Source organism: Lissotriton vulgaris, chromosome 1_1 (assembly GCF_964263255.1).
Source record: "Lissotriton vulgaris chromosome 1_1, aLisVul1.2, whole genome shotgun sequence".
Lineage (NCBI taxonomy): Eukaryota > Metazoa > Chordata > Amphibia > Caudata > Salamandridae > Lissotriton > Lissotriton vulgaris.
This window is the reverse complement of record NC_141685.1, coordinates 1,398,603,756-1,398,628,378: the sequence shown is the minus strand read 5'-3', so window position 1 is coordinate 1,398,628,378 and position 24,623 is coordinate 1,398,603,756. Positions and strand designations below refer to the sequence as shown.

The following is a 24,623-nucleotide window of genomic DNA, read 5'->3' as shown; positions in this document are numbered from 1 at the left end:
CCCAAGGCATGTGAGAGCGGGGGCTGTCAACGTGCGGGGGATGCTTTGCGAGGTCAGGAGAGAGGGAGAGAGACGCGCTGGCTATCAACGATGGGCAGAGAGGCCATGGTACTCAAAATGGCTGCCGCTTACGCGCACGAATGGGCTCGAAAAGGGGCAAGATGGCGCCGATAATGTTGATGCTGCAGCCTAAGTTTTAACAGCTCTACAGGTTTAAATCTTTTCTGTTGTAGATTCTCTCCTCACTTATAGAGACAACTATCCTCTGCTACCAATTGAAGGAGCCCGGTGCTATGTTCTAGACTTTCTCTAGAACCCCTGGCCGATGTCTCTTTACTGTCTGCTTGGAAGTGTGGAGGGGAGAGAAATCGTTAGCCAATTACACATTATAGGTCCAATGAACCATGACTCAGAAGAATCACAGACTCCTGATTCAAAGTTTAGTTAATTTATTTCAAAGTACAGAACAGCTGGACATACAAACACCTCAAGATGGGGGTGTAGAAATACATTGTTACTAATGCAAAGGCAAACCTACGTGTGAAGTTAAGACGAAGCAGCATACGCACAATAACTAATTCAAGAATCAGGAAAAAGAAGATTATCGCTCCAACATCCAATGTCTCCTTCATCGGAGGTTTGTAGGTAAAAAGCATTAGTCTATCCCTACTCAATCACTAAAGTGACATCTCTACTTAGCATTTCCCAGGCAAGTTCCAAAAAGGTGTCAGCAAGTGAAGGCTTCCTAAGAAGACCATTCACTTTGAGTGGGTCAGGTAGCATGAAGCTACAGAGTTTGTTCTAAGATGCTCCCTCACTTGTGGCAAGGCAGATGACCCCAGACTCTGTCACTAACCCAATTCAAAACTGGTACAAGACTTCCCACAATACCACATGACATCACCCTATCCATGCAAGATACCTCCTCGTAGGTAACTTTCCATCCAGCAGTGATGCTCTCAGGCCTGGCTTGATGACCTTGATTCCCAGGCTCTCTCCGGTGAGAGAGTGTCCGCATTGCTGTTCAATGTGTCTTCTCCTCCCTAAGCCTAACTCCTAAAAAAAGACATTATTCTAACTAACAAAGATGCGTTTCTCCACCTGCAACAGAAAAACAAGCTCTGCAGACACATGAATTCTACTAAAACCCCCGACTTGAGAGCAGGAGGGAGAAATATACATCGGGCCTACAGAATTCGGCCAACATAAGAACCTGCATGTAATTTCATTCAGCGTACATATACGTGATCATTATTACTGAGCATATTTAAATCAATGCATTACATAGCATATGAGTCATAATGTTCATTGGTCACATGTAGAATTCTTCACATCAAGGTTTAGGTCTAATCCTATGCAAATGAAATGCAGATTTCTCCAAGTTATACAAAAATATGTCTATCACTACACCTTACACGTTATTACAGTACACAATCTAATGGCACAAATGTTAACACGATAAAAGATTACATACAGACTACCCATGATTATAATGCACCCCTACAAACGACTGAGCAATTGCCGCTCTATTAATGACAACAGCCTTATAGGTGAGAGCATCTCTTCTGTCACTGGTGATTTTAACCATTCATTGACTCTTCATACATGGACTCTGTCCCTCATTCTTGCACTTATACATTAATTTACCTACCTACTGACTGAGGTTTACCTACACTATGAGGACCGATCTGGTTGTCACTGCGTGGGTTATACATGCTCACACACACAACCACACGCACACACACACACACACACCATAACATACCTATTATTTGAGGACCGGTTAATGACTGTAATGAAGTGTGTATTTAATATTCTAACTCCACGAGCGCTTTGATAGCAGGGTAGGTTATAAAGCAGACCGAGCCAAATATGGCACTTTTTGTTTTTTGATACAGTCACTCGAAAGTTCCTAAAAAAACTACTGGGTCTGACCCTCCTAATGCACCGGTCCTGACAAAGATATTATTTGTCTGGTTGTCACACACACACACACACACACACACACACGCACGCACACGCACACAAATGCACATACATTTAAAGAATGAAGAAAAAAGAAAATATGCCACTGCCTAAACATGGTCGGCATATGCTTGCAATAAAAAGTTAAATGAAACCTAGCAGCCAGCAACCATCTTGCAATGCTATTGTACACAGTATATCATTGTTTTAAAATTTCAAAATAGCCACCAAATTTAGAGGCAGTATGTTGGCCAACTTGGAGTGGAAAAGCAATGACACACTATGGACAATACCATTCTAAGATGCCTGCCAAAGTGGGATGTAACGCACAGCATGTGAAATGAGCAGCAAGTGAGCAGCCTTGTAGATCTAAATGAAATCCTAACAAAATAAAAAAATACAAGAAATAAAAGTTGACTAATAAAAGATGACTGGAAAACTAAAGCTCTGTAGTATCAGTACGCGCCCCGAAACCCATTCATTTTCAGTCGGGTCAGCACATGCCATCAGGAAAAATGCAGTGCAATAGAACCAGTAACTGAAGTGGCTTACCCAATTCCCCACTGTCGTATGCTGTCATGGGAAGAACTAGAAAGTGAATGACAATAAAACAGCCAATGGTTGGAAGAGAGGGGTAGAATATATTATGAATATCTATGTAATATGGCCCAATAATGCTATTGAGGGGTTTTGGTGACCTTTACAAACCATGAGGTTTAATGCCGAGTGGATTGTAAATGTGATCAGAACCCCGAGACCGCAATTTCAGGCTATTTCATACTGGTTACTTGTTATGTATTTTTTATATTATATTTTTTATTTTGGGGCAGTTAGCTTGAAAAAGCGGTTTTCTTCAAAGTGCAGCTAATAATGGACACTGATTGGAATTAGAATGTTTGGACTTTGTTTACCTTTCCTCAATGCGTTTCTAATAAAACAAGGGGCCATGGTGAGAGTCAGTAGGTTCTCTGGCTTCAGCATTTACCACATAATTATGTTTACTGCATTTGCTATATACTGTGCCACATAATTTGCAAAATTTGCAGATTTAATTTTTTTTTTTTTTTAATCTAAAATGTTAAAATAATACCAACTGAGAATGTGCTGCATAATTCACATTCACATTTTGTGCTGCATCATTTACATAACTTTGCCCCATTTGACCTTCCAAGCTGCATAATCTTAGTAACCATGACAATGTCAAAGCTCTGCAGAGTGGTTTGGGGGCTGTTATTATGATGAAATATGTATTCCCATAGCGCACATTTTCGCCCTGTGTGGGCAATTTAAATAATTTAAATAGTGGGCGGGACTCGGACGGCTCCCTGCCGTCCTCCGCACACGCCCACCGAAGGGATTAAATGTTGAGCAACGTTATTGCTATATACAAAAGCATTGAAAAGGGCGGAATCACCGAAACGCCTCTGCTATTAATAAAAAATTGAAGATCGAAAAACCGAGAGTGCTACAGTGACTCCCTGGTAGGGGGTCTTTTGTTGGTAAATAGATTAATGACGGCCACAGTTATATATATATTTATATTGATAGTTATTAATGATAAGTGCCTTGCAGATCACTATATCTGTCAGGCCCTTCTAAAAGATTATAGCAGGAATTATCAAAGTGCACATTTTCTATCCCTAGGGTTTGTCAAAGGTTAAAATCTATAAACCGGGCCACTAAGATTATGAAATTTTGCAGCTGTGGCATTTTACGCATAACTATGGATTTGATGCATCTGTCATATAATCCATTATGTGCTGCATAATTTTCAGACTTTAACCCAAAAATTGTTTCTAGCTCAAACGAATCAAAAGTTGCTAAAAATGCAGCCACATATGTTTGCTCCAGATTGAAAGGCCCTTTGCAAAGGTTGATTAGTCATCCTTCTGTTGCTTATTGCTGTATGTGGGTATCAGACTGCTAGTAAGAAGGTAAAATCTTTGCTCAGATAGTTTTAATAAATATAAAAGTGACGAAATAACAATTTTTTTTTCTGCTTTGGCACTCTTGTATGCATAGCACTACACACCACTGGTTAACCATGCAACACATCTAAAAATACATAAACACATTTAAAAAAGTCCCCCTGCACAATATATTCTGTGCAGCATGCAATGTACAGAAGTCTTGTGCAGCACATACTCTACAGCATGTTCTCTGTGCTGTGTTCTGTGCAGCTTAACCTGTAGAATAGCTACTACGTGCTCTTCATAATATAGCACTTGCTCTATGTCATGCATTGTACAACATGTTTTGTGAAGTTTGTACACACCGTACACACTGTGCCACTTGTTTATCCATTTAACAGCTTGGTTTATTTCATTCTTCCTTGAAACAGACCATGAGGCCTTATCTCACATCTGGCAGATCTGTACCATTCCAAAGTTGCACTTGAATCCTGATTTTAACCCAAAGATAAAAAATTACCATTGTGAAGTGCCCTTTGATGTGGCAAATGTCAGGATTGGTTTCAGTCATCACTGCCAAGCAGATCTGGGCCAGGAAAATGGACCAAGGTACAGTATGGAAATGTTTTACAATTCAAACTAACTGCCCCCCATTGCTTAATTACTGAAGATGGTGCTATTGTTGTTTGGCATACTTGATTATTGTAAGTGTCAGATATGATGTATGGAGTTTTTCCCTTTTGTCTATGGCCATTTTTGATTGTAGAACATTTGTATGAAGCCTTTCTGGTCATTGCCTGCCGCAGTCCTCCATGAAGATGTTTTGGGAGGTGTAGGCGAGGTCGAGAGACACTGCCAAGCCCTTTCACATGGGCTTCCATTTAGGGCTGTAGCCTCTGTAATCCCCTCTTGCACCAAGCGCTGCCCTGGTTCTATTCGTAATAGCAACAAGGGGTTTGGCCCTAGGCAGCTGGACGGGGCCGTATTAAACTAAGAGCAAGAAGTGTCCTAGCCATCACCTTTCAAATACTGCTACGTTAATTTACCAGGCTATGAACCAACAATTCAATTGATATTGGCTTAAGGCATTTATTTGCTGCTCATTTCTATGTACTTTACTCCACATTCGAATCATGGGTCAGAGAAGTTAGATACATTTCAGTCTAGAACATATTACACTTATTTATGCCGCAGATCAAACAAAAACATGCAAACTTCGTGGTGAACTAGTATAATGTAAAAAATAATACATGAAAAAGTGATACAAAACAACAAATTATACAAATATTATGTCACCAGTCTTGATTCACAAACAAAACAGCTACTTGGATATCCTTTAACATCCACATTGTATAGCTGAGTTAAGTATCTGCTATCACGGGGAACAAAACAATCAAACCCAGTATTGAGACAATTAAAAAAAATATTTCCACTGGGTGGAACAATTTAATTCAATACAAGAGTCCCCATATTGTGTAATGCCGACGCATTTCTATTCCCAGGGTGGCTTATGGGATTCTTTTCAGGGCGTGGACTGGTTTATCTGATCGATTTCAGTAAGCAATTAGCGTGTTGCAGGCAAAAAGATGCAAGTTAAAATATAAGGGGCAGATTTATGTCGGACATGCGCCACGTTTACGCCGCCGTTGCGTGACGCAACGACGCGGAAACGTGGCGCATCCCTGCGACCTATTTACAACGTGACGCATCTAGGCAGATGCGTCACGTTGTAAAGCTCTGCGCCACATGGAACCTGCGTCAGGTTTCATGTGGGCGTTCTGTCGCAGGGTGGGCGTTCCCTCGTAGGAAAGCCCCGTAAAACTGACGCAGTGAAATCTACAAGATTTCACTGAGTCAGTTTTACGATGCTGCTGCGTCAAATCCTTACGCCTGCTTGAAGCCAGGCGTAAGGAGTGTCGCACCACGTTATGTATGGGTGGCCTCTGTACATTGCAGGAGTTGAGTCGCACTTGCGAAGCTACTCCAGCAATGCGCCACCCGTACACCACAAGATGCGTCACGCATCTGCCCTTCCTTGCACCATGGTGCGCCGCATTGTAAATGCCGCGCATCTGTGGTGCCGCAAGGAGGGAATTGCGTGACGCATCAGTTCTGGCGCATCCCTGCTGATTTGCAGAGATGCGCCAGAACTCATAAATCTGCCCTCTAGTATCACGACTTGCGCCAATCGGGTCTACTTCTACCAATGCAGTAGTTATGCTTGTTGGAGATAAATGGAAGCCCAGTTGAGCTTTCATGGGGCGATTTTTGCCATGCCGGCGCTGTCGGATATTTTGTTTGAGACCGTTCCTGTGATAGAGAGCATCCTTTCACCCGATCCGCCGAGAACTTCAAGATGGTGTCCAGTGGTCCACTCCAACCAGAATAGGTGAGCGGTCTAGACTGGGGCATAAAGGAGGAGCAGGTGTCCCGACAGATGCTAAAAGAGAGCCGTTGCCTCAGCTGTGGGCCGCCGGGTGATTGGAGAGCCGGAGGAGGCGAGGCTGCGACGAACGGCTGCAGGAGAGAAGGACAGAGCATCGGACGACAGCAAGCGTGGACCAGGAGAGGAGAGTTCCGAGGCTGGAGACACGGAGGAGGCGAAGCGGAGCGGCAGAGCTGACCTACGAGAGGTTTCCCCAACACACACCGCGCTCGTATCCGGCTGTCCCTCCAAGCAACAGGACACCGCGATACCCATTCCTACGGTCACCGGGGACCGTAGCCCCAGGCAAGGTACGTGGGGAGAACAGTGGAGGAGGAGGTTGGAGGGCACAGGACTGTTGGGCTTGTGGCATAAGTAAAGTGTTGCACGCTGCATGCGAAACGCGCTTTCTTTTCCCTTCCCCATTCCTCACTACCTGACCCTTCCTCCTAAAATAAAGATATCACGAGTCTCGGTGATCCCACGTTCCTGGTGACGGGTGCACGTATAGAGCTTTAAGAATATATATAGTTCGTGACGGTAGTGTTCCTCTGTTTGCCTTTTGGGAGACGTCGGTACGAGTGTTGTACGAGGAAAAGTGACCCAAGAGGGAGAGAGAAACCGAAGACTGTTCTTCCGAAACTCCAAAGACCACGCCCTGCATCCTTTGTTATCTTTTTCCAAGTATTCTTGAAACTGTTTAACAAATTGACGCGTGGATAAAACGCTTATTGTGCTACTGTCAATGACTGTTTTGATACTTGCGATACAGTTACTTAAGGACAAAGTGTGAAAACGCTTACAGTGGTGTCAGAAGTGGGATACTGTCATTTGATACAAGATGACGCAACCAGTAACTGTGCAAGGCAGAAGGTCAGAGACATTTGCAGTTAGCATTTGAGGAACAGAATAGGAATGCCCAAAAAGAAAGAGAGTCATTTCAAGAGGCTTTGAAAGAGCAAGCAACGTTGTTAACAAGTAACCAAAAAGTCCAAGATACAGCTATTCTCCGACTTACAGATGCAATTTCTAGTGCCCGTGTTCACCCTAACATTCCTGGTAGTGTATTACAAAAGTTTCAAGAGGGAGAAGATCCGGACTTCTTCTTAACCAATTTTGAAAGAGTTGCTACCACAGCCACTTGGCCTGCAGACAGGTGGGGGCAATATGTAGCACCGTTATTATCTGGAGAATTGCAGGCGGTGTACCGAGCGGCTAACCCAGCTGGAGTGACTCCTTATCCCGAGATAAAGAAGGCCATTCTCGAAAGATTAGGGTGTGACCAAGACACCACTGGAGTCAAGCTAGCCGGGCTGATGAGAGGTGTTACCTCGAAACCGGTCCGGTCCTCGGATGCTTGATTCCGGTCTGGGAAAGATATGGCTGTTGTAGTTTGGACTGGACTGTTCCCATGGGGCACAGGGTCAGAGCTGATTTGCATAAAGCCATTATCTGACCCAGGGTGGTGTGGAGTGCAAAAAACGATGGATTTAGGCCCAGATCCTTGTACTGGGGTGAATGTAAGACATTGATCTACATTCTGTCCATCAAATTGTTTTTTGTAATTTTCTCCAAGAGTATTATAGGGCACGCTTTCGCAAGGAAAAATGGGTTATAGGTGATAATCCCTGAGCATTGTTTTACAGGGTCAGAGACTTGGGAAACAGGTGGCTACAGCCTCATACGGCCACTATGGAAGATGTTACGGAGCAAATTTTTCTACAACAATATTTGGATGCTTTACCTACCAATACTAGAGCATGGTTAAAACAACATCCTGGTCTAACGTCCCAATCTGCTATCGAACTAGCCTGTGCTTACCATAGGTCTCCCGACTTCAAAGCTCCTACGGGGAGAACCCCTATTGTATTTACTAAGCCTACAACCCGAGTTTCCAATGACAGTGTAGAAAAACGCCCTTTTCCTACCCCGAAACCCAACCCAAAGCCCTTTCCAAAAATCAACTTCCCTGTGCAGGTGGGACCTCAATGTTTTAGATGTGCCGAGTGAGGGCACATCTCACGAAACTGTCCATTGAACAATGACGGCTCGGAACCAATGGAAGTGGGTTGGTCACGAGGGCGAGTTTTGGTTACAGGGCTATGCAGGAAGACATACAAGAAAGCTATACGACTAAATGGGAAACCTATTGAAGCATTATTAGATACAGGATGTCACCATACAGTAGTAGTACAAGACCTGGTACCCCTGAACTCTCTAAGTGAAGGAGAAACCGTGCTAGTTTCCTGTGTTCATGGAGACGTTAAGGAATATCCTTTAGCAGAAGTCTTACTGGAAATAGACGGGTATCCCCAAGTCCGGAGAGTAGGGGTAGTTCCCCGACTTCCCAAAAATATTTTGTTGGGAACAGATTTGTCTAAATTTCATGATTATTTAATGGAGGCCTCGGAGCAAGAAGCCAAAGCAGAGTGGTTACAGGAGGCTCCCTTTTCTAACGAAAACCTAGTTCAACCCAGAGTCCGAGAACATAAGTCAAAAAATGAGAAAAGAAGGGACAAAGAGAAGTATACCAGTGCCTGTCAGTCTTTTGCTTCATGTTTACTTTCTTCCCCAGAACATGGAGATACTCCTGCACGAAGCTTCCGTGCAGCTCAGAAAGATGACAGCACCCTCATGAATGCCTGGAATCAAGTGCAAGAGAATGACTCAGAGAAGGTAGGACCCTATTTCTGTATAAAACAAGGATTACTGTATCGAGTAAGTGAAGGGGCAAATGGAAGGGTAGAACAGTTGCTGGTCCCAGTGCTTTTCGAGAACAAGCTTTACAATTAGCACACAACCAGACGGGTGGGGGTCACTACGGGCAGGAGTTAACCCTGAAGTGTTTACTGGATCGGTTTTACTGGCCGGGAGTGTATAGAGAGACTGCGAGATTTTGTACCACCTGTCCAAAGTGTCAGTTGATAAATCCCTCCAAAGATAAGAAAGTACCCCTCTGTCCTTTACCCATTATTGATGTTCCATTTCAACGTGTAGGGATGGATCTGGTAGGTCCGTTATTTCCCTCAGCCAGGGGGCATCAGTATATATTAGTACTAGTGGACTATGCAACAAGATATCCGGAGGCTATACCTCTAACAAGCATGACTACGCTAACTGTGGCTCAAGCGATGATATCCTTCTTCTCCTGAGTAGGATTTCCATTAGAGCTTTTGACAGACCAAGGAACCCCTTTTATGGCGAAACTCATGAAGGAAGTATGTTCGCTTTTGGGGGTCCAACAGATTAGAACGGCAGTTTATCACCCACAAACTGACGGTTTGGTAGAAAGGTATAACCGAACGATTAAAACCATCCTGAAGAAACTGATAAGCGAGACAGGAAAGGATTGGGATAGGAAGTTGCCCCTTGTACTCTTTGCTATTAGGACAAATGAACAAAAATCCACTGGATTTTCTCCATTCGAGTTGTTATTTGGGAGAAAACCCAGTACCTTGCTCGATATGGCTGCTGAGCTATGGACGGAAGAAGAGGATGAAGGGAAACCGCTGTTAGGATACATGCAGACCCTTAAAGAAACCTTAGCCACCCTATGGGATACTGTCCACCAAAACATGGACAAGGCACAAAGTAGACAAAAAGAGCAATATGACAAAAAAAGTCAGTTGAGGGAGTTGAGGGTAGGAGACAAGGTATTGATTTTACTTCCCTCCCCTGATAAGAAATTGTTAGCTACATGGCAAGGACCCTATACCATTACTCAAAAAGTTACACCTGTTTCATTCAGAATAGCAGTACCACACACTAACAAGGTGGGATAAACGTACCACATTAACTTATTAAAGAAGTGGGAGGAACCAAACCCAGGATCCCAAGGGGCCGAGGTAGTCCAATCCATAAATCATGTAACCATCACACCACTAGAGTTACCCGAGGAGCTGGGGAGGGGCGAACAGGAGGAGCGGCCAGCTATGGGGCCCGACTATCGGTGGAGTAAAAACGGCAGTTAGAGCGACTGCTTGACCAATACTAGCCCTTAGTTCAGGAAAACCGGGGAAAATGTATTGTATTGGCATTTATATAGCGCACTACTTACCCGTAGGGTCCCAAGGCGCTTCGACCGCTGCAAAACCCTTCCTGGCTTCCCTGAGAGATGGTCCCTTAATGGGTATCTCCAGGGTGAGACCAGGCGTCCCTAGTAGCCCACGATATTGTTACACCACTGGGAAGAGTGGTGAATGTGAGACCCTATCGCATACCTGAGGCTAGGAGAGAGGCGGTAGAACAGGAAATAGAAAAGATGCTACAGGCAGATATTATTGAACCTTCCAAAAGTAACTGGCGTTCTCCCATCGTTTTAGTGCCGAAACCGGATGGCAGTATCCGTTTCTGCATTGACTTTCGCCAAGTAAATGCCAATTCTAAATTTGACAATTATCCAATGCCTAGAGTAGACGAGCTAATTGAAAAACTAGGAGAGGCTAGGGTGATGTCCACCATTGACTTGACCAAGGGATATTGGCAAATACCCCTGACAGAGACAGCTCAAGAGAAGACAGCCTTCTCTACACCCTCAGGGTTGTACCAATTCAAGGTAATGCCATTTGGGTTGCATGGAGCACCGGCCACCTTTCAGAGACTAATGGACATTTTACTGAAAACTCGTCAAAGTTATGCCGTTGCTTACCTAGATGATATTGTTGTGTATAGCCCTGATTGGAAAACCCATCTAGAACACCCACAGAATGTATTTGAGACCTTGACGCAGGCAGGATTAACTATGAATCCAAAGGAGACCACTCTGGGCACCCATCAAATAAACTATTTAGGTTACACCATCAGTGTAGGAACCCTAAAACCTCAAATTGATAAACTGGAAGCTATTAAAAATATTCCCAGACCAACCACCAGGAAAGAGGTACGAGCCTTCCTAGGGTTAGTCGGGTATTATCGGAGATTCATTCCCCAATTATCTGACGTGGCCAGCCCCCTCACGGACTTGTTGAGAGGAAAACCGTCAAGAGCAAAAATCGGGTGGGGTCCAACACAAGAGAAAAGCTTTGAAACCCTAAAGACTATACTCTGCAAGGCCCCGATTTTGATTTGCCCCGACTACAAAAAGACATTTGTGTTACAAACAGACGCCTCAGATAAAGGACTGGGAGCTGTATTACCGCAACCAGATAATCAAGGACTACTTAAACCAGTACTGTTTCTGAGTCGCAAACTGTTTCCGAGGGAGACACGCTATGCCACCATGGAAAAAGAATGTTTGGCCATCAAGTGGGCCATGGAATCCTTACAGTATTATTTGTTGGGGAGGACTTTCTTTTTAGTTACAGATCATGCTCCCTTAATGTGGTTAGCAACCAATAAGGAAACCAATGCTAAAGTACTAAGATGGTTTTTAGCCTTACAGCCTTTTTCATTTCAGACTCTGCACATGCCGGGAAAGTTCCAAGGGAATGCAGATTATCTCTCCAGATTTCCGACAGCTGAATGGCCCGATCGTCCATCTCCAGAAGAGAGGCAATGTGATAGAGAGCATCCTATCACCCGATCCGCCGAGAACTTCAAGATGGTGTCCAGTGGTCCACTCCAACCAGAATAGGTGAGCGGTCTAGACTGCGGCGTAAAGGAGGAGCAGGTGTCCGGACAGAAGCTAAAAGAGAGCTTTGGCTCAGCTGTGGGCCGCCGGGTGATTGGAGAGCCGGAGGAGGCGAGGCTGTGACGGACGGCTGCAGGAGAGAAGGCGAAGCTACGCAGGACAGAGCATCAGACGACAGCAAGCGTGGACCAGGAGAGGAGAGTTCCGAGGCTGGAGACACGGAGGAGGCGAAGCGGAGCGATGGAGTTGACCTACGGGAGGTTTCCCCAACACACACCGCACTCGTATCCGGCTGTCCCTCCAAGCAACAGGACACCGCGATACCCATTGCTACGGTCACCGGGGACCGTAGCCCCAGGCAAGTAATGTGGGGAGAACGGTGGAGGAGGAGGTTGGAGGGCACAGGACTGTTGGGCTTGTGGCATACGTAAAGTGTTGCACGCTGCATGCGAAACGCGCTTTCTTTTCCCTTCCCTATTCCTCACTACCTGACCCTTCCTTCTAAAATAAAGATATCACGAGTCTCGGTGATCCCACGTTCCTGGTGACGGGTGCATGTATAGAGCTTTAAGAATATATACAGTTCGTGGCGGTAGTGTTCCTCTGTTTGCCTTTTGGGAGACGTCGGTACCAGTGTTCTACGAGGAAGAGTGACCCAAGAGGGAGAGAGAAACCGAAGACTGTTCTTCCGAAACTCCAAAGACCACGCCCTGCATCCTTTGTTATCTTTTGCCAAGTATTCTTGAAACCGTTTAACAAATTCACGTGTGAATGAAACGCTTATTGTGCTACTGTCAATGACTGTTTTGATACTTGCTATACAGTTACTTAAGGACAAAGTGTGAAAACGCTTACAGTTCCACAGCTTGTTTTGTCAGCGGTGGCTCAGATTGCTTTAAAGTTCACAAAAAAACAGACTGCATCATGTCTCTTTGTATTCAGCTAAGCAAGTCTTCTAGTGGTGCCACATTCCCAGTTTCATTCGCACGTGCCATGCAGTGTGTCACTGCCTTCCAAGCTCAGTGAGTACATACTGGCAGTGCCTACCTGCTGGAGAAGTCACCACAGCTCCCACTGACAGGCAAATCTGGACAACACTATAACCTCCAAACATTGGTTGCTTGAACATAACTAAGGTGGATAGCAATAGATGGGAGCTTTTAAGAGCTAGGGGCATTAGGGAGATCCAAGATTCTCTGCCTCTGATAACTCCCCAACGACACTCCTGTCCCACACCAGAGGAGTAACCCATGGCCTTCAGGGTCCACATACGCATTGGCACAACCACGGCTGCGGCGTAGTAATGCAGGGTCAGAAGTCAACACCGCTGCATGCATGCCAGCAAAGATGCAGGACTCGTGTTCGCGAAAGACATGCGAGGCAGCGTCCAATGCCGTTCATGACATCGGCCGATACCCACCGCGGTCCAGGCGCGGGCTACGGCCGGGTTCTGCAAGTCTACTCCGCGTGTGCAGTGCAGGCAGGACCGCCTCCGATGATCAGGGGCAGAGATCGCGTGGGTATAGAAGCGGCAGGGGGCCTCCCGCCGCCCGGCTGTCAGGATGAGTCGATCCCCGGTCCAGTACCGCTTGTAGGTTCCACAGGGGTGGCGCCCCCCGCTAGGTGCGAACAGTGCTCCCCTCGCTGCGCCCTGCGCCAGTAGCAGCTGATGTCCGGCTCTACTCCGCCGTGTCCGATGTCGCTGTGCCACTTCGAGCGCATTCACAGTAGTCCGCGGCCCGCGCAGGCTATAAGGCAGGCCCGCGACGATCCTCCAGCCAGGGGTAAAGAGCTTGTGGGGGCCACAGCGCTGTACGTTGGCCCCAGGATCCCGGGCAGATTCAGCTCAGGTTCCGAGCATGCAGACGCGATCCGGGCCTAACTCCTCATGGCCCGCCTCGGGCTCGCGTAGCCTATCGTGGCCAACCTCCTCTGTCCGCGGTCTCCGTGGGTGCTGTCGGTCAATCTTCAATCGGCGATTACGCCGGCTCCGGCCACACCAGCGACCCCAGTCTTTGGTCAAGTGCAGAGGGCAACTATCCGCAGCAGATGGTGGGTAAATTTATCGTTTTTGCGCCCTGTGGCTTAGGATAAATGCCGGGTATCTGGCCAAGGAGCGGGAGCTACTCAATTAGGCAGCCATTCCGCTTGTGCGCCCTCTAGCGCCCCAAACCAAGAAGTTCTTCCGTTCAAATTCTTAGTACCTATTAGTGGCTCATCAGACAGATATATTGCAAGGGACCATTTGAGTTTTGGTTGAAATATAAACAACATTTCAAACACAAGAAGACTACAATACAAATAAAGCATTCATATTTATATTCAGGTATCTACAAAATATGAACACAATTGGAAATTTCTTAAAGAAGAAAAACAAAATGATTTTAAATTGCAAATACGAATATTAAAGCACTGTATAAAATTACATTCGGTACAATTATTTCATGCCAACTGCAGTGTGAAAATTGGGTTGCTAGATCCTCTCATATATACTGTAACCTAGGGATTTTCTTTAGGCTTAGCGGGAGAGCCTCCTAGTAAACCAGGCCAGAGTAGACTTTGACTTCCGCTCCCCTCACGGACAGGGGCGGACTGGCCTGTAGGGCAATCAGGCAATGCCCAATGGGATGGTATGACTAGTCAGTGTGCGGGCCAGATTTCTGGCTGTTTGTGGACCTGTTTTATGGCATAAGCTGCTAACAAGTTCCTGCTCTATACTATGTCAATATAACTTTTGAAACACCAATCCAATTCATTGAAGTGATTAGCTCTCTACTTTTGCACTTATCATAGATTGCATGGGCAGTCATTGTGGGTAGTGTAGTTTTCTTTTTGTCGTGATGTAATTCATAAAACATGGTTTGGAAAAGACAGTAAATTTGCATAGCGTAATCCTGTCTGTTCTTGGGATTGTCTTCCACTTCTTCGCTATATCTTCAAAGCCATCATCAATGTTGTTAGATTCTGTTCAGAACTCAAGAACTTAAGTTTGTAACAGTTTTGCTTTACTGATATTAAAAAATAATGTAAACAATGTTAAGACAACATCAGGCATTCTTGTTGACTCTCATGATTTGCAGAGCTCTGGTCCATCACAAAATTTGTCATTAAGTCCAAAATCTAAATCTTTAGGACATTTCTTAAAATGGTTCCTGCTGATTTCACTGCATCCTATGATCTTAGCTTCATATAAAGAACTTCAGGATTCAAATCAGCTGAGATCACCACAAGTGGCTCATTTTTTTGGTAGACTGAGAAAACATATTCTGCCATTGTACATTCTCACCAGAAAAATCTTAATTTCATAATTCTGGATCAATACATAATCATTAATATTGACTGTTATTTCTCTGTTCTCATTGAGTGTGAACCTGTAGCCAGTACTCAAGAGTGGCTTTAATACTGCATTTGCTTTTTAAAAGAGTGCAAACGTAACTGAAGGCTGGCGGTTACGTTACTGATGGGAGCTCATTGTACATTGATATACAAATCTGCTGCTAATAAAGTCACCTCACTGTTTAGATCAGCTATTCTGCTGGAAACTTAATTTTGGAAGAAACAACCTGCAGATGAAAACATGTTTGCCCTTTGAGACTCACATACCCTGTACTTTTGTTTTTTTGTCGATCCCTTTGACCCTTCTTCTGGCTAAACCACAGAAAACACATTGAATATTCCCTGCTTTCTGATCGGTTGTTGCAGGTGTACGAGGAGTAGTTTTCGAACTTCTAAGTGGCCGGGCATTGGGTTTGGTTGGCGTCACTGTCTCAGAAGACTTGGATTCTTATTGTGATGCACTGATTTCTGCTATTTTTTTACAAATTATTTCAAGGCTTTTTCCATTGTATATGTCTTGTAGCATTTGTTGTTACAATTATAAAATATTTGACCCTCTTCGCACATCAGTTCAATCTTTTGTGAACTTCATCTTGACATATTTCTGCAGCATCTCAAACTCTCTTCTGTCCAGCCACAGTTGATGTTAGCTTTTCTTTAGGATTAGGTAGGCATATGACACATTTTCCTTTTTTGAAGGAGTCCTCAGATAATGTAGTTAGCAACACTCTGTCAGGAGGTGAAGATCCTCTGCTACCACCTGCTTCGCTCAAGTTTACGAATTTGAATCAATGGAAAACTTGAAACAAAAACAATATTAAAATAAATTACCAATATAATGGCTAAATCACATCATTATCAGTAGCAGCTGCTACTAAATGGGGTTAGGGGGGTGGGGTTTGAGAGTGGAGGAGGCGGAAAATAAAAAAAAATAAAAAAACACTTACCTGGATGCAGTTGGCCAGCGGCCAGTCGGCCAGCGCCTCTCCTCCATCCGCTTCTCTTCTCCCGGGGCAGCAGGAAGCATGCAGCCTCCCAGGCTCCCCTGACCAATCACAACGCTCCATTACAGCAGCGTTGTGATTGGTCTAAGCGCCGTAGTTGAGCGCTCAGACAGGGGCTGGGAAGCTGGGCATGTTCTCCACCCAGGCTGTCATGTGGGTTTGGTGGCTTGTAAATAGGCCGTAAGTGTTACTCTGTATGTATACATCCATGTGCGTGTAAACTTTTTTTATGTATCTTTCAGGTGACGTATTTATCTCTATTTGAATAATAAAGGATATAAAAATGTTCAGTTAGTTAAAATTGTGTAATCAAAAAGAAAGTAAACAAAAACCTTGAGTTAGTGATTAGAATATGGATTTTAAATGAAATGCAATGCACGTTTAATGGCAGGCCTGAGAATTCAATAAAACAATTAAAACAAGTTAAATATAAGTTACGGAAAAAAATAAATACAAACATAAAAAACGAAAATGTATGTGTGTAAGCTTTTAGAGAACTGTTCTTGTGAATCGTGCAACAGTTAAAGGAATTACGACAGAGTTAATTAACCTTCAGAAAAAAAATGAAAAAAAAGAACTAATAAAAACTAAATTAACACAGGACTAAAACGAAGTTTGTAATCCAGTATGTGATAAGAGGAAGGGAAAACAAGAACAATCTAAAGAAATGTGGCTATTGTTTATAGACAATAATCTGATACAGCCACGCCCGTGCAGGTAAGAGCGGTGGGGGATGATTTCAACAGACGACAATGAGGTAAAATGTATTGTTTATTTAATTTTCTCTCGTCATCGTCTGTATAAATTCACCCCCACCGGGCACCACCGCCAACCGCTCTTACCTGTACGGGCCGCGACTGATCTGATAGCAATCGTCACATCTCAACTCCCCCCCACCCTAATGATTCTTATTATATGGGCAACCAGAGAAGCAAAAACCACATACAGCCCTACCTCAATGATATAAATGTGCACCATAGGACTGACAATGAAGAAGGACACTCAACTCGACAAGACTTCCGACTGCGAATAACAGATAATGAAGTGCTCCTTCAACGATTAGAGGAAAATAAATCACCACCTTCTGCTCAATGACTCAAGACCCAAGAAGATCTTAAAAGTAAACCATCGTGGAAGGCACCTTTCCAGATACTCAAACTGAACACAGATGACCTCACATATTACCAATCAATCACCCACTTAACATTTGTGGGAAATATCATTGTGAAGAACATTGTAGACCAAGTTCAAAAGAAGATCAAAAGTGATATAAAAAACAATGAACATAGAGGCAAACCTAAGGGTTCAACAACAGCTAGTGGCTGCGACGAAATAAAAAAGATATGTACTTCCATCTATAATGACTGAACAACAAAAAGTATCCTATGTGTTTATTAAGCAGACAAACTGAAGAAAAATACAAAGATTATGTAGGTTGATGCTCATAAGTCAGCACAATTCCTATTTTGTTTGTTAGACCCTCCGACACCCTATTGGTGTCATGCTTCCTCATCGGGTCCCGTGGTGTACAGATCAAGAGTAATGTCCTACTGGAGGACAGGGAAAGGGCAGGAATGCACCATATTTAAGGCATTATAGCGCATTCCTGACATTTCCACTGTGCTGGCGGCAATTTTGCAGCCAAGCACCAATGCAGGCATCCTCACACCATGATGCAAGGGTGCTTGCATTGCATGCAGGATTGTTTTTGTGCAGGAAGGTGACCCTTCCTGCACAAAAACAATCATGAGTGGCATATTCCTCTTTCTATTTGGGCTTCAGAATACATAACACATAGGAAGAGGAAGTAACTATGAGAAATAAAGAAGAGACACTCAGAGTCACACAATGTGGCCTTGCATGGCTTCTAAATCTTACGTAAGGTTTGCATCACGTATGTATCAGATTGTGTGGTGCAAACACAACCCAAACCATCTTGTAAATAGGCCTCTTAGTATTTAGAACACAATATAGTACAGGGACATCCACCTCAACAATGCTTTTCTGATCTAAACAACGATCCCTAAGTATCCTGCATATTCACCCTGTAACCTTTGACACAGACATAACACCAAACCCTGTTTGACACTGTCATATCGAAAATGGGCATCACCCTGAAGTGGTCAGAGTCATGTTTGATGAACTGAACTCTACAAGTCTAAAGAACATTCTCCAGACCCCAAACTATCCCATTATCAAGCAGTAGACCATAACGCTCCATCCTATTTCCTGTCATCGTCACCTTGAACACGGAGACTGGTGGAGTCCTACTGGCTAATAAGGACATTAATGTTAACCTTTATGTGGATGCACACAATTGCAAATGAAGATCTCATTCAGTCACAACATCCACCAGCTGAAACAGTGCCTCGGCATCCTTCATGTCTGGATGTCACTTGCTCAAGCTGAATCCCACCAAGAAGGAATTCATACTAATCAGCAGCTCTAATAAATAACAATGAGTTCAGTTATGGCTCACAAAGATGAACTAGCACTGTTTCACACCACTCTTTGACAGTACCCAGTGCTTGGGTTTCCACATGTATGTCATCCTCAGCTTCAGAGACCCCACAGCTCAGTGCCAAAGACAGACTGGCACCATCTTTCTGTGCAACACAGAGTGAAACATTTCCTATCTGAAGCACCCAGGTTGTGGTTCTGGGCCAGCTTGATGAGGGCAACAGTTTGTTGGCCAGCATCTCTTACACCCATCTGGGATTCTTGAAGAGTGTCCAGACATATGACAGAATAACACACACCCTCTAACAACTTGACTGGCCCTCACTATATCCCTTCAAAGCATTCTAGACGTGGTACACCATCTACAAGTAAGTTAGCCCTGGCAACCATATCTGTGCCAAGTGACCAAAATAAAAACAGTTATGGGGTTTAGGAAGATGCACATTATCAGCATCACATGAATTGAGTCCAGAAAATACAGAAAGATGTACAGATGCCAGCCCTTCTCTTGCTATGCCACTAGAGTATTTAACTCCATCCTAATCCTCACTCACCAGGTAGTGTCACCCTCCACTTCAGGAAAGAACCCCAAATTGGAACAATATACTGTTGTAGCAGGAACAACAGAAGATGTCCCTCCCAAAGAGAGCTTCTCTCTCTTATCCTTTTAACTCACTCTCCGCGTCTCCCATGTTAAATCAAACCCTCTGATTTTCCAATTATGTACAGCTGTGCTGTTTCCCCTTCAACAATTGTATTACCCTGACAGCAGGTCAGTCTAACAAGCAAGAATTGGCCTTCGACTCCAACCCACACATATCAGGCATGAGGATAGATCACCTCTTTGCCTCAAACAACCCACAAAGCTATAAAACAAACTCATAGATGGACTCAATTCTGCTCAACGATCATGCTGCTTCTTTATTTTCAAAGATCACATGCACCACGTGAACTAGGCAAGGAGGAGCCTTAAAACAGTTCTATGCCCATGGAGATCTGGAGGGGTCTCATAAAGGTTGCGGATGGTGCAGAGTACATACGTCTGTGGATCGCCAGAAAACGGCATGGTGTAGAATGTCAAACATGACTTCTTCGAGGAATCGAGGACGACATTAGTGTCCATTGAAGAGTGGAGTTTGATCATATAAAGTACCTTATCCAAGATAGTGGTCCGTCCAATATGAGCTATTGGTATTTAGCTGTCTAAGATCTGGCACAGTACCTTCCTTTAATGCCAGTTCCAGTTTAGGCATACAAAAGGGGATGTTTGAAAAGGCAAGATGCGCTGCAACACATTAGTTCCCTGATTTTTCATCACGCTCCTCACGCCTGTGCTATACTTTTTTACCCTGATTTTTCAAAGCAGATTCGATTCTTTCTTTGGAAATATATTATTATGGGCTAGATGTACGACCTATCGATTTATGAGTCGCACTTTGTGTCGCATTTGCGACTTCCAATTTGCGCCTCGCAAATTGAGATGCACAACAGTGTCTGAGACACTGTTTGCGATTCCCAATGGGGTCGCAGATTGCATGCCTCATGCATATAAATGAGGCTGTCGCAATTTGCAAACCTATTGGGAATTACAGGAACTCCCAGGGATGGTGGCCTGCTGGGCTCAGCAAGCCACCATGTCTGGGACCGCTTTTAAATAAAGCAGTTTTTTTTAATTCAGCCCATTTTCCTTAAAGGAAAACGGGATGCATTTAAAAAATAAACAACATTTCTTTTTAAGGGCAAGCACTGGTCCCTGGGGCCACTGCCTGCCCTTAAAATATATTTTTAGAGCCACTCACAAGGGGAAGGGGTCCCTGGGTACCACTTCCCATTTGCGAGTGGTTTACCACCCTTCAATGAAGGGTGGTAAACTGCGACTGTTTTGCGACCGCAATTGCGGTCACAAAACAGTCATAAATAGCTTCAGGAGTCGCTATTAGGAAGGGACGCCCTTGGAATGCCCCTTCCTAATAGCGAGTCACTAATCCTATTTTGCGAGTCGCAAATTTGCAACTCGCAAAATAGGATTAGTACATGGGCCACATGTTTTTTGTGTTTGCAAACGGGTCTACGCCCATTTACGCCCTCCAAAAAGGTTAATACATCCGTATTAGAGCCCTATATCCGTTGTCTTAAGTAGCATCTATTGCAGTTATTTTTCCTCAAGCAGCTTAGATCAACTTCCTTATGGATCTTCTGACTCGGGACATGTATTTTGCTTAGTTCTTTTCTCTTTCTCCTTCCTGATGACAGGGGAGTTTAGTGCCTTCCTGATTTCATCAACGTAGTCTGCATCTTCAATCAAGATCTACATAGATTGCCAAAGAACGTTTTTTTCCCCTTTGAGGGTTTTAACTCCTAGCAGTGAACCTCTGAAGAAGACACCTGCCACCTATTCATATAAGATTATGTGCAGGGTGGCATTGTGGTTAGTGGGAGCAGTCACACTTTCCTCACATAATCTTGAAGGGCACTCAACAGTCCCACTTCAGGTCCACACCTTGACTTGAAAACATACTACAGCAAATTGACGATTAAGTACCTCTTTCTATAATGCTTTAAGCTCAAGAGAGAAAAAAACAGATACCCCACTACATAAAGTGTGAGAGAGGCACTGCCTATTATATTTGAGTATCACACGAACAGTTACTCCAAATGTGTGCTTTTTGAGTAACATCTTGGTAAATGTTTTTTCAATTTGTATAATTGAATTTCTCTACACGAGCCAATTTTCATTACGATGATTCTTTATCCAATTGTTCCAAAAATTCGTCACATAACCACAGCCAAAATGTTTATTCCACTGGTCATACCTTTTTAAGGGTTGTCAATCAAAATGATAAAAAAACTATTAAAATCCACAATTATTACATTTTTAAAAACAACCGGTCAATGACAGTCAACATGTTTGTAGACAAATTCATTATACTTAATACAAATTTGCCATAAACTATGGCAAATGATAGGCAAGTGGCAACACCATTTTATACACTAAAATGTCATTTTGATAATTTGGAATAATTTATTGCTAGACCAAGACTCCCACTTTACTTAAAATAAACAAAAAAAATCATTACAAATTTGTTCTTACTAGAACTTCGAAGAAACGACTAGCAAAAACCCTTACTCAAGAATTCTAACTGGAACGTGGATAGGAGAAACAAGGTGCAGTGGGTGAAGAACGCAACAAAGACAGATCCTCAAATGTTGAGATACATGCTGGATCAGACTTCAAGTCCATATATAAGAAAGCCACCTCTTCCAGTGACCCAGTAAACACAATACTACTATCTTGCGTTTTTTCAAAATACAAAAAAATAAATATTGAAAAGGAAATAAAGCAATACTTATGTAAAAATGACTTCCTCCAGACTTCAGCCTACATAACTTAGGTAGGCTTATTCAATCAAATTTATTGTGATAATCATTTCAGATTTCATATTAGGTTGATTTGTTTTCCTTGAGCTGGAAGTAGATAAGTCCTAATGAGGTTTGTGTTCCCACCTTCTTTGTTTTATCTTCTATCCTCAGTTATACTTGTTCCACTAATGGAGTATAATATAGTTAGCCAATTATTAAAGCTCATATGATTTAAAGTGGCTGATATAGTTAAGTCCTATGCACCACCACATACTCATGGTATACAGTATTGTAAAAAATACATGTGTCTATTCTATCCCTACTGAATGTAATAAAAAGAAAATCTTCTTTTTTTAGAATGAAAGAGCTTAACCGCCCATATGGTGGCATGCTTCACCATAAGGCTGCTCCTCACATTGGTCAGTGTGGTTACCAATGTCACTTCAGGGGCGGGTGGATGTAGACGGAGGACATGCCAGCTGGATACCTACAATTAATAGATTCAACTTCCTCTCCAACCCTCGAGTAGAGAGGCCGGATTACTGGAAGATAGACTTTCGGTAGTGAGCGTTTGACCCACTCCTGAAAAGTACTTATTTGTACCACTATTTTTTTCAGGTTATGTTTTTGACAAAAGATCCTAATTATGGCACTTCATCACAGAGAGGGTCATGGTCTTGAAGAAAGCCTGCTGTCCCCTCTGCGTGTGTTATTTATGGCAGAAACACGTTAACCTCTTCATAGGGTCAAGATATTCTTCTATTTCACCTCAACACACTGGAAACATGAATAAAGTAATTGGTCTACAGTAAGTAGTTTTCGTTATTTCCCTTCCTCTTTGTTTCACCAATTAGGACACCTTCAAAACATTTCACGACTTCAGGACATTTGCTCCATGACTTCTTCCTGCCAACTCACTATTACATACATACTTCTATCTGTAGTAAGGACATAACAATAAATACTACTCCTGACCATTACCCTGACTCCATTATATATACCACAGTATTACTTCATTTACCATTACATTCTGTACTATTACCACAAATACAGTATTATGAGGTTCGGGATTTACTACGTAAGTAACTGTAATCTTTTTCCATGACACTGGTAATGGTGATAATTTGCAACATGAGTTTTAAATTATTAGGTGACTATAAAAATGGTGGAATGACAAATGTATATGTCCTTGAAAAAAAAACATCAATGTAGGTGACACACTGTATGTGTGATCGCCTCTCAGCACTGCACTTTTATGTACTGCATTTTTATGATATATTTTTCTGCATCACTTTTTACGTATAATATGAAGAAACGTTTATGTTTTATTAAAAATAAATACATAACTATATACATTGTTTTCCGCTTAACTCTGGCAAATTTGTAATAATATAATTGTTATGTTCATTAATTTCGTTTTTTTGATTATTTAAATAACTTACAAACTGTAAAATGTTATATTTCATAAATAGTGTTGTATTTTCTATAAATATAATCCTGATTGTATTAATTGTGATGGTTAATAAAATGTAAGCATAATTCACTTGTCATCCGTATTTTAATGTTAGTTATTATGGGACTGATTTAGAGTTTGTTGTAGAATGTACTCTGTTGCAATGACTACAGAGTATCCTCTCTGAAAGGCTGCCCGTCTGATTTACAGACAAGTGTATCTTAAGTATGTCAGTGATGATTATACTCTCTCCATTGCAGACATACTCCTCTGATGTCTCGGTTGAGTGAGAACCATTAGAGTTTTGGCCATTAGATGGCCCTCCCGATTTGCAGTGGGCATCCAATGACCAGTTTTAACTCTCCCTCACCCGCCATGAAAAACATGGTGATAAGGGACGCTAAACATGTTTAAATGACCCAACACCATGTGAGACCGCTCCCATGGTGTGGAGACCATTAGTTTTTGTTTTTCTCAAAAACAATATCTCGGTTTGTGATTTTGGGATTTTGTTTCTGAAAAAACAAAGACATGTGAAAAGTTTAACCGATGGTACTGTAATTTTTTACGGTACCAGTCATCAAACTTTTAACACATTGACAGACTTACCTCTGCCCGCCAAACACTAAATCATACCCAATGTAATATATATTAAATAACTTTTTCTTCTTATGATACACCAAGGGGTCGATTTCCCGTATGAATCGTACACCTACAACGTCCCCGTACGTACGAGCAAGTACGATTCCAACCCAAAGCACCACTCCGTACCACTCATACCAAACACCGTACAACTTCAAAGTATATATGGATTGTTTCCGGGTGACGCTGTACGCTACGTCCGTACTTAAATAGGCAGCCATTTCCGGACCACGAAGTACGATCCGTGTTGACGACACTCCGTACGGCCCTTTCGCTACAAGAGCTGTAAACAGCCGTAAAACCAGAGTCCGGCCCGAACTGCACCCCTGTACGCAACATACACAACTTGAACCCCCTCGAGCGTGTCATCCCAGCCCTGTACGCCTACGGCCTCGTATATAGAAACCGACGACGGCGCAGACGGTGAGTACAACGTACCACAGCAACGGAAGTATACCTGTACGGTAGGCCACACGCTAGCGCATATCACTATTGCAAT

The 24,623-nt window shown here is 43.2% G+C and overlaps 1 protein-coding gene across 1 annotated transcript in view; it reads left to right on the top strand.

Moving 5' to 3' along the window:
- CPED1 (cadherin like and PC-esterase domain containing 1) overlaps window positions 1–24,623 on the top strand; it is a 349,963-nt gene that overhangs the window by 178,216 nt on the left and 147,124 nt on the right. Inside the window, exon 6 of the mRNA XM_086967003.1 lies at window positions 4,307–4,484. Coding sequence (XP_086823129.1) covers window positions 4,307–4,484 — 178 coding nt within the window. The remainder of the gene's footprint in view (window positions 1–4,306; window positions 4,485–24,623) is intronic.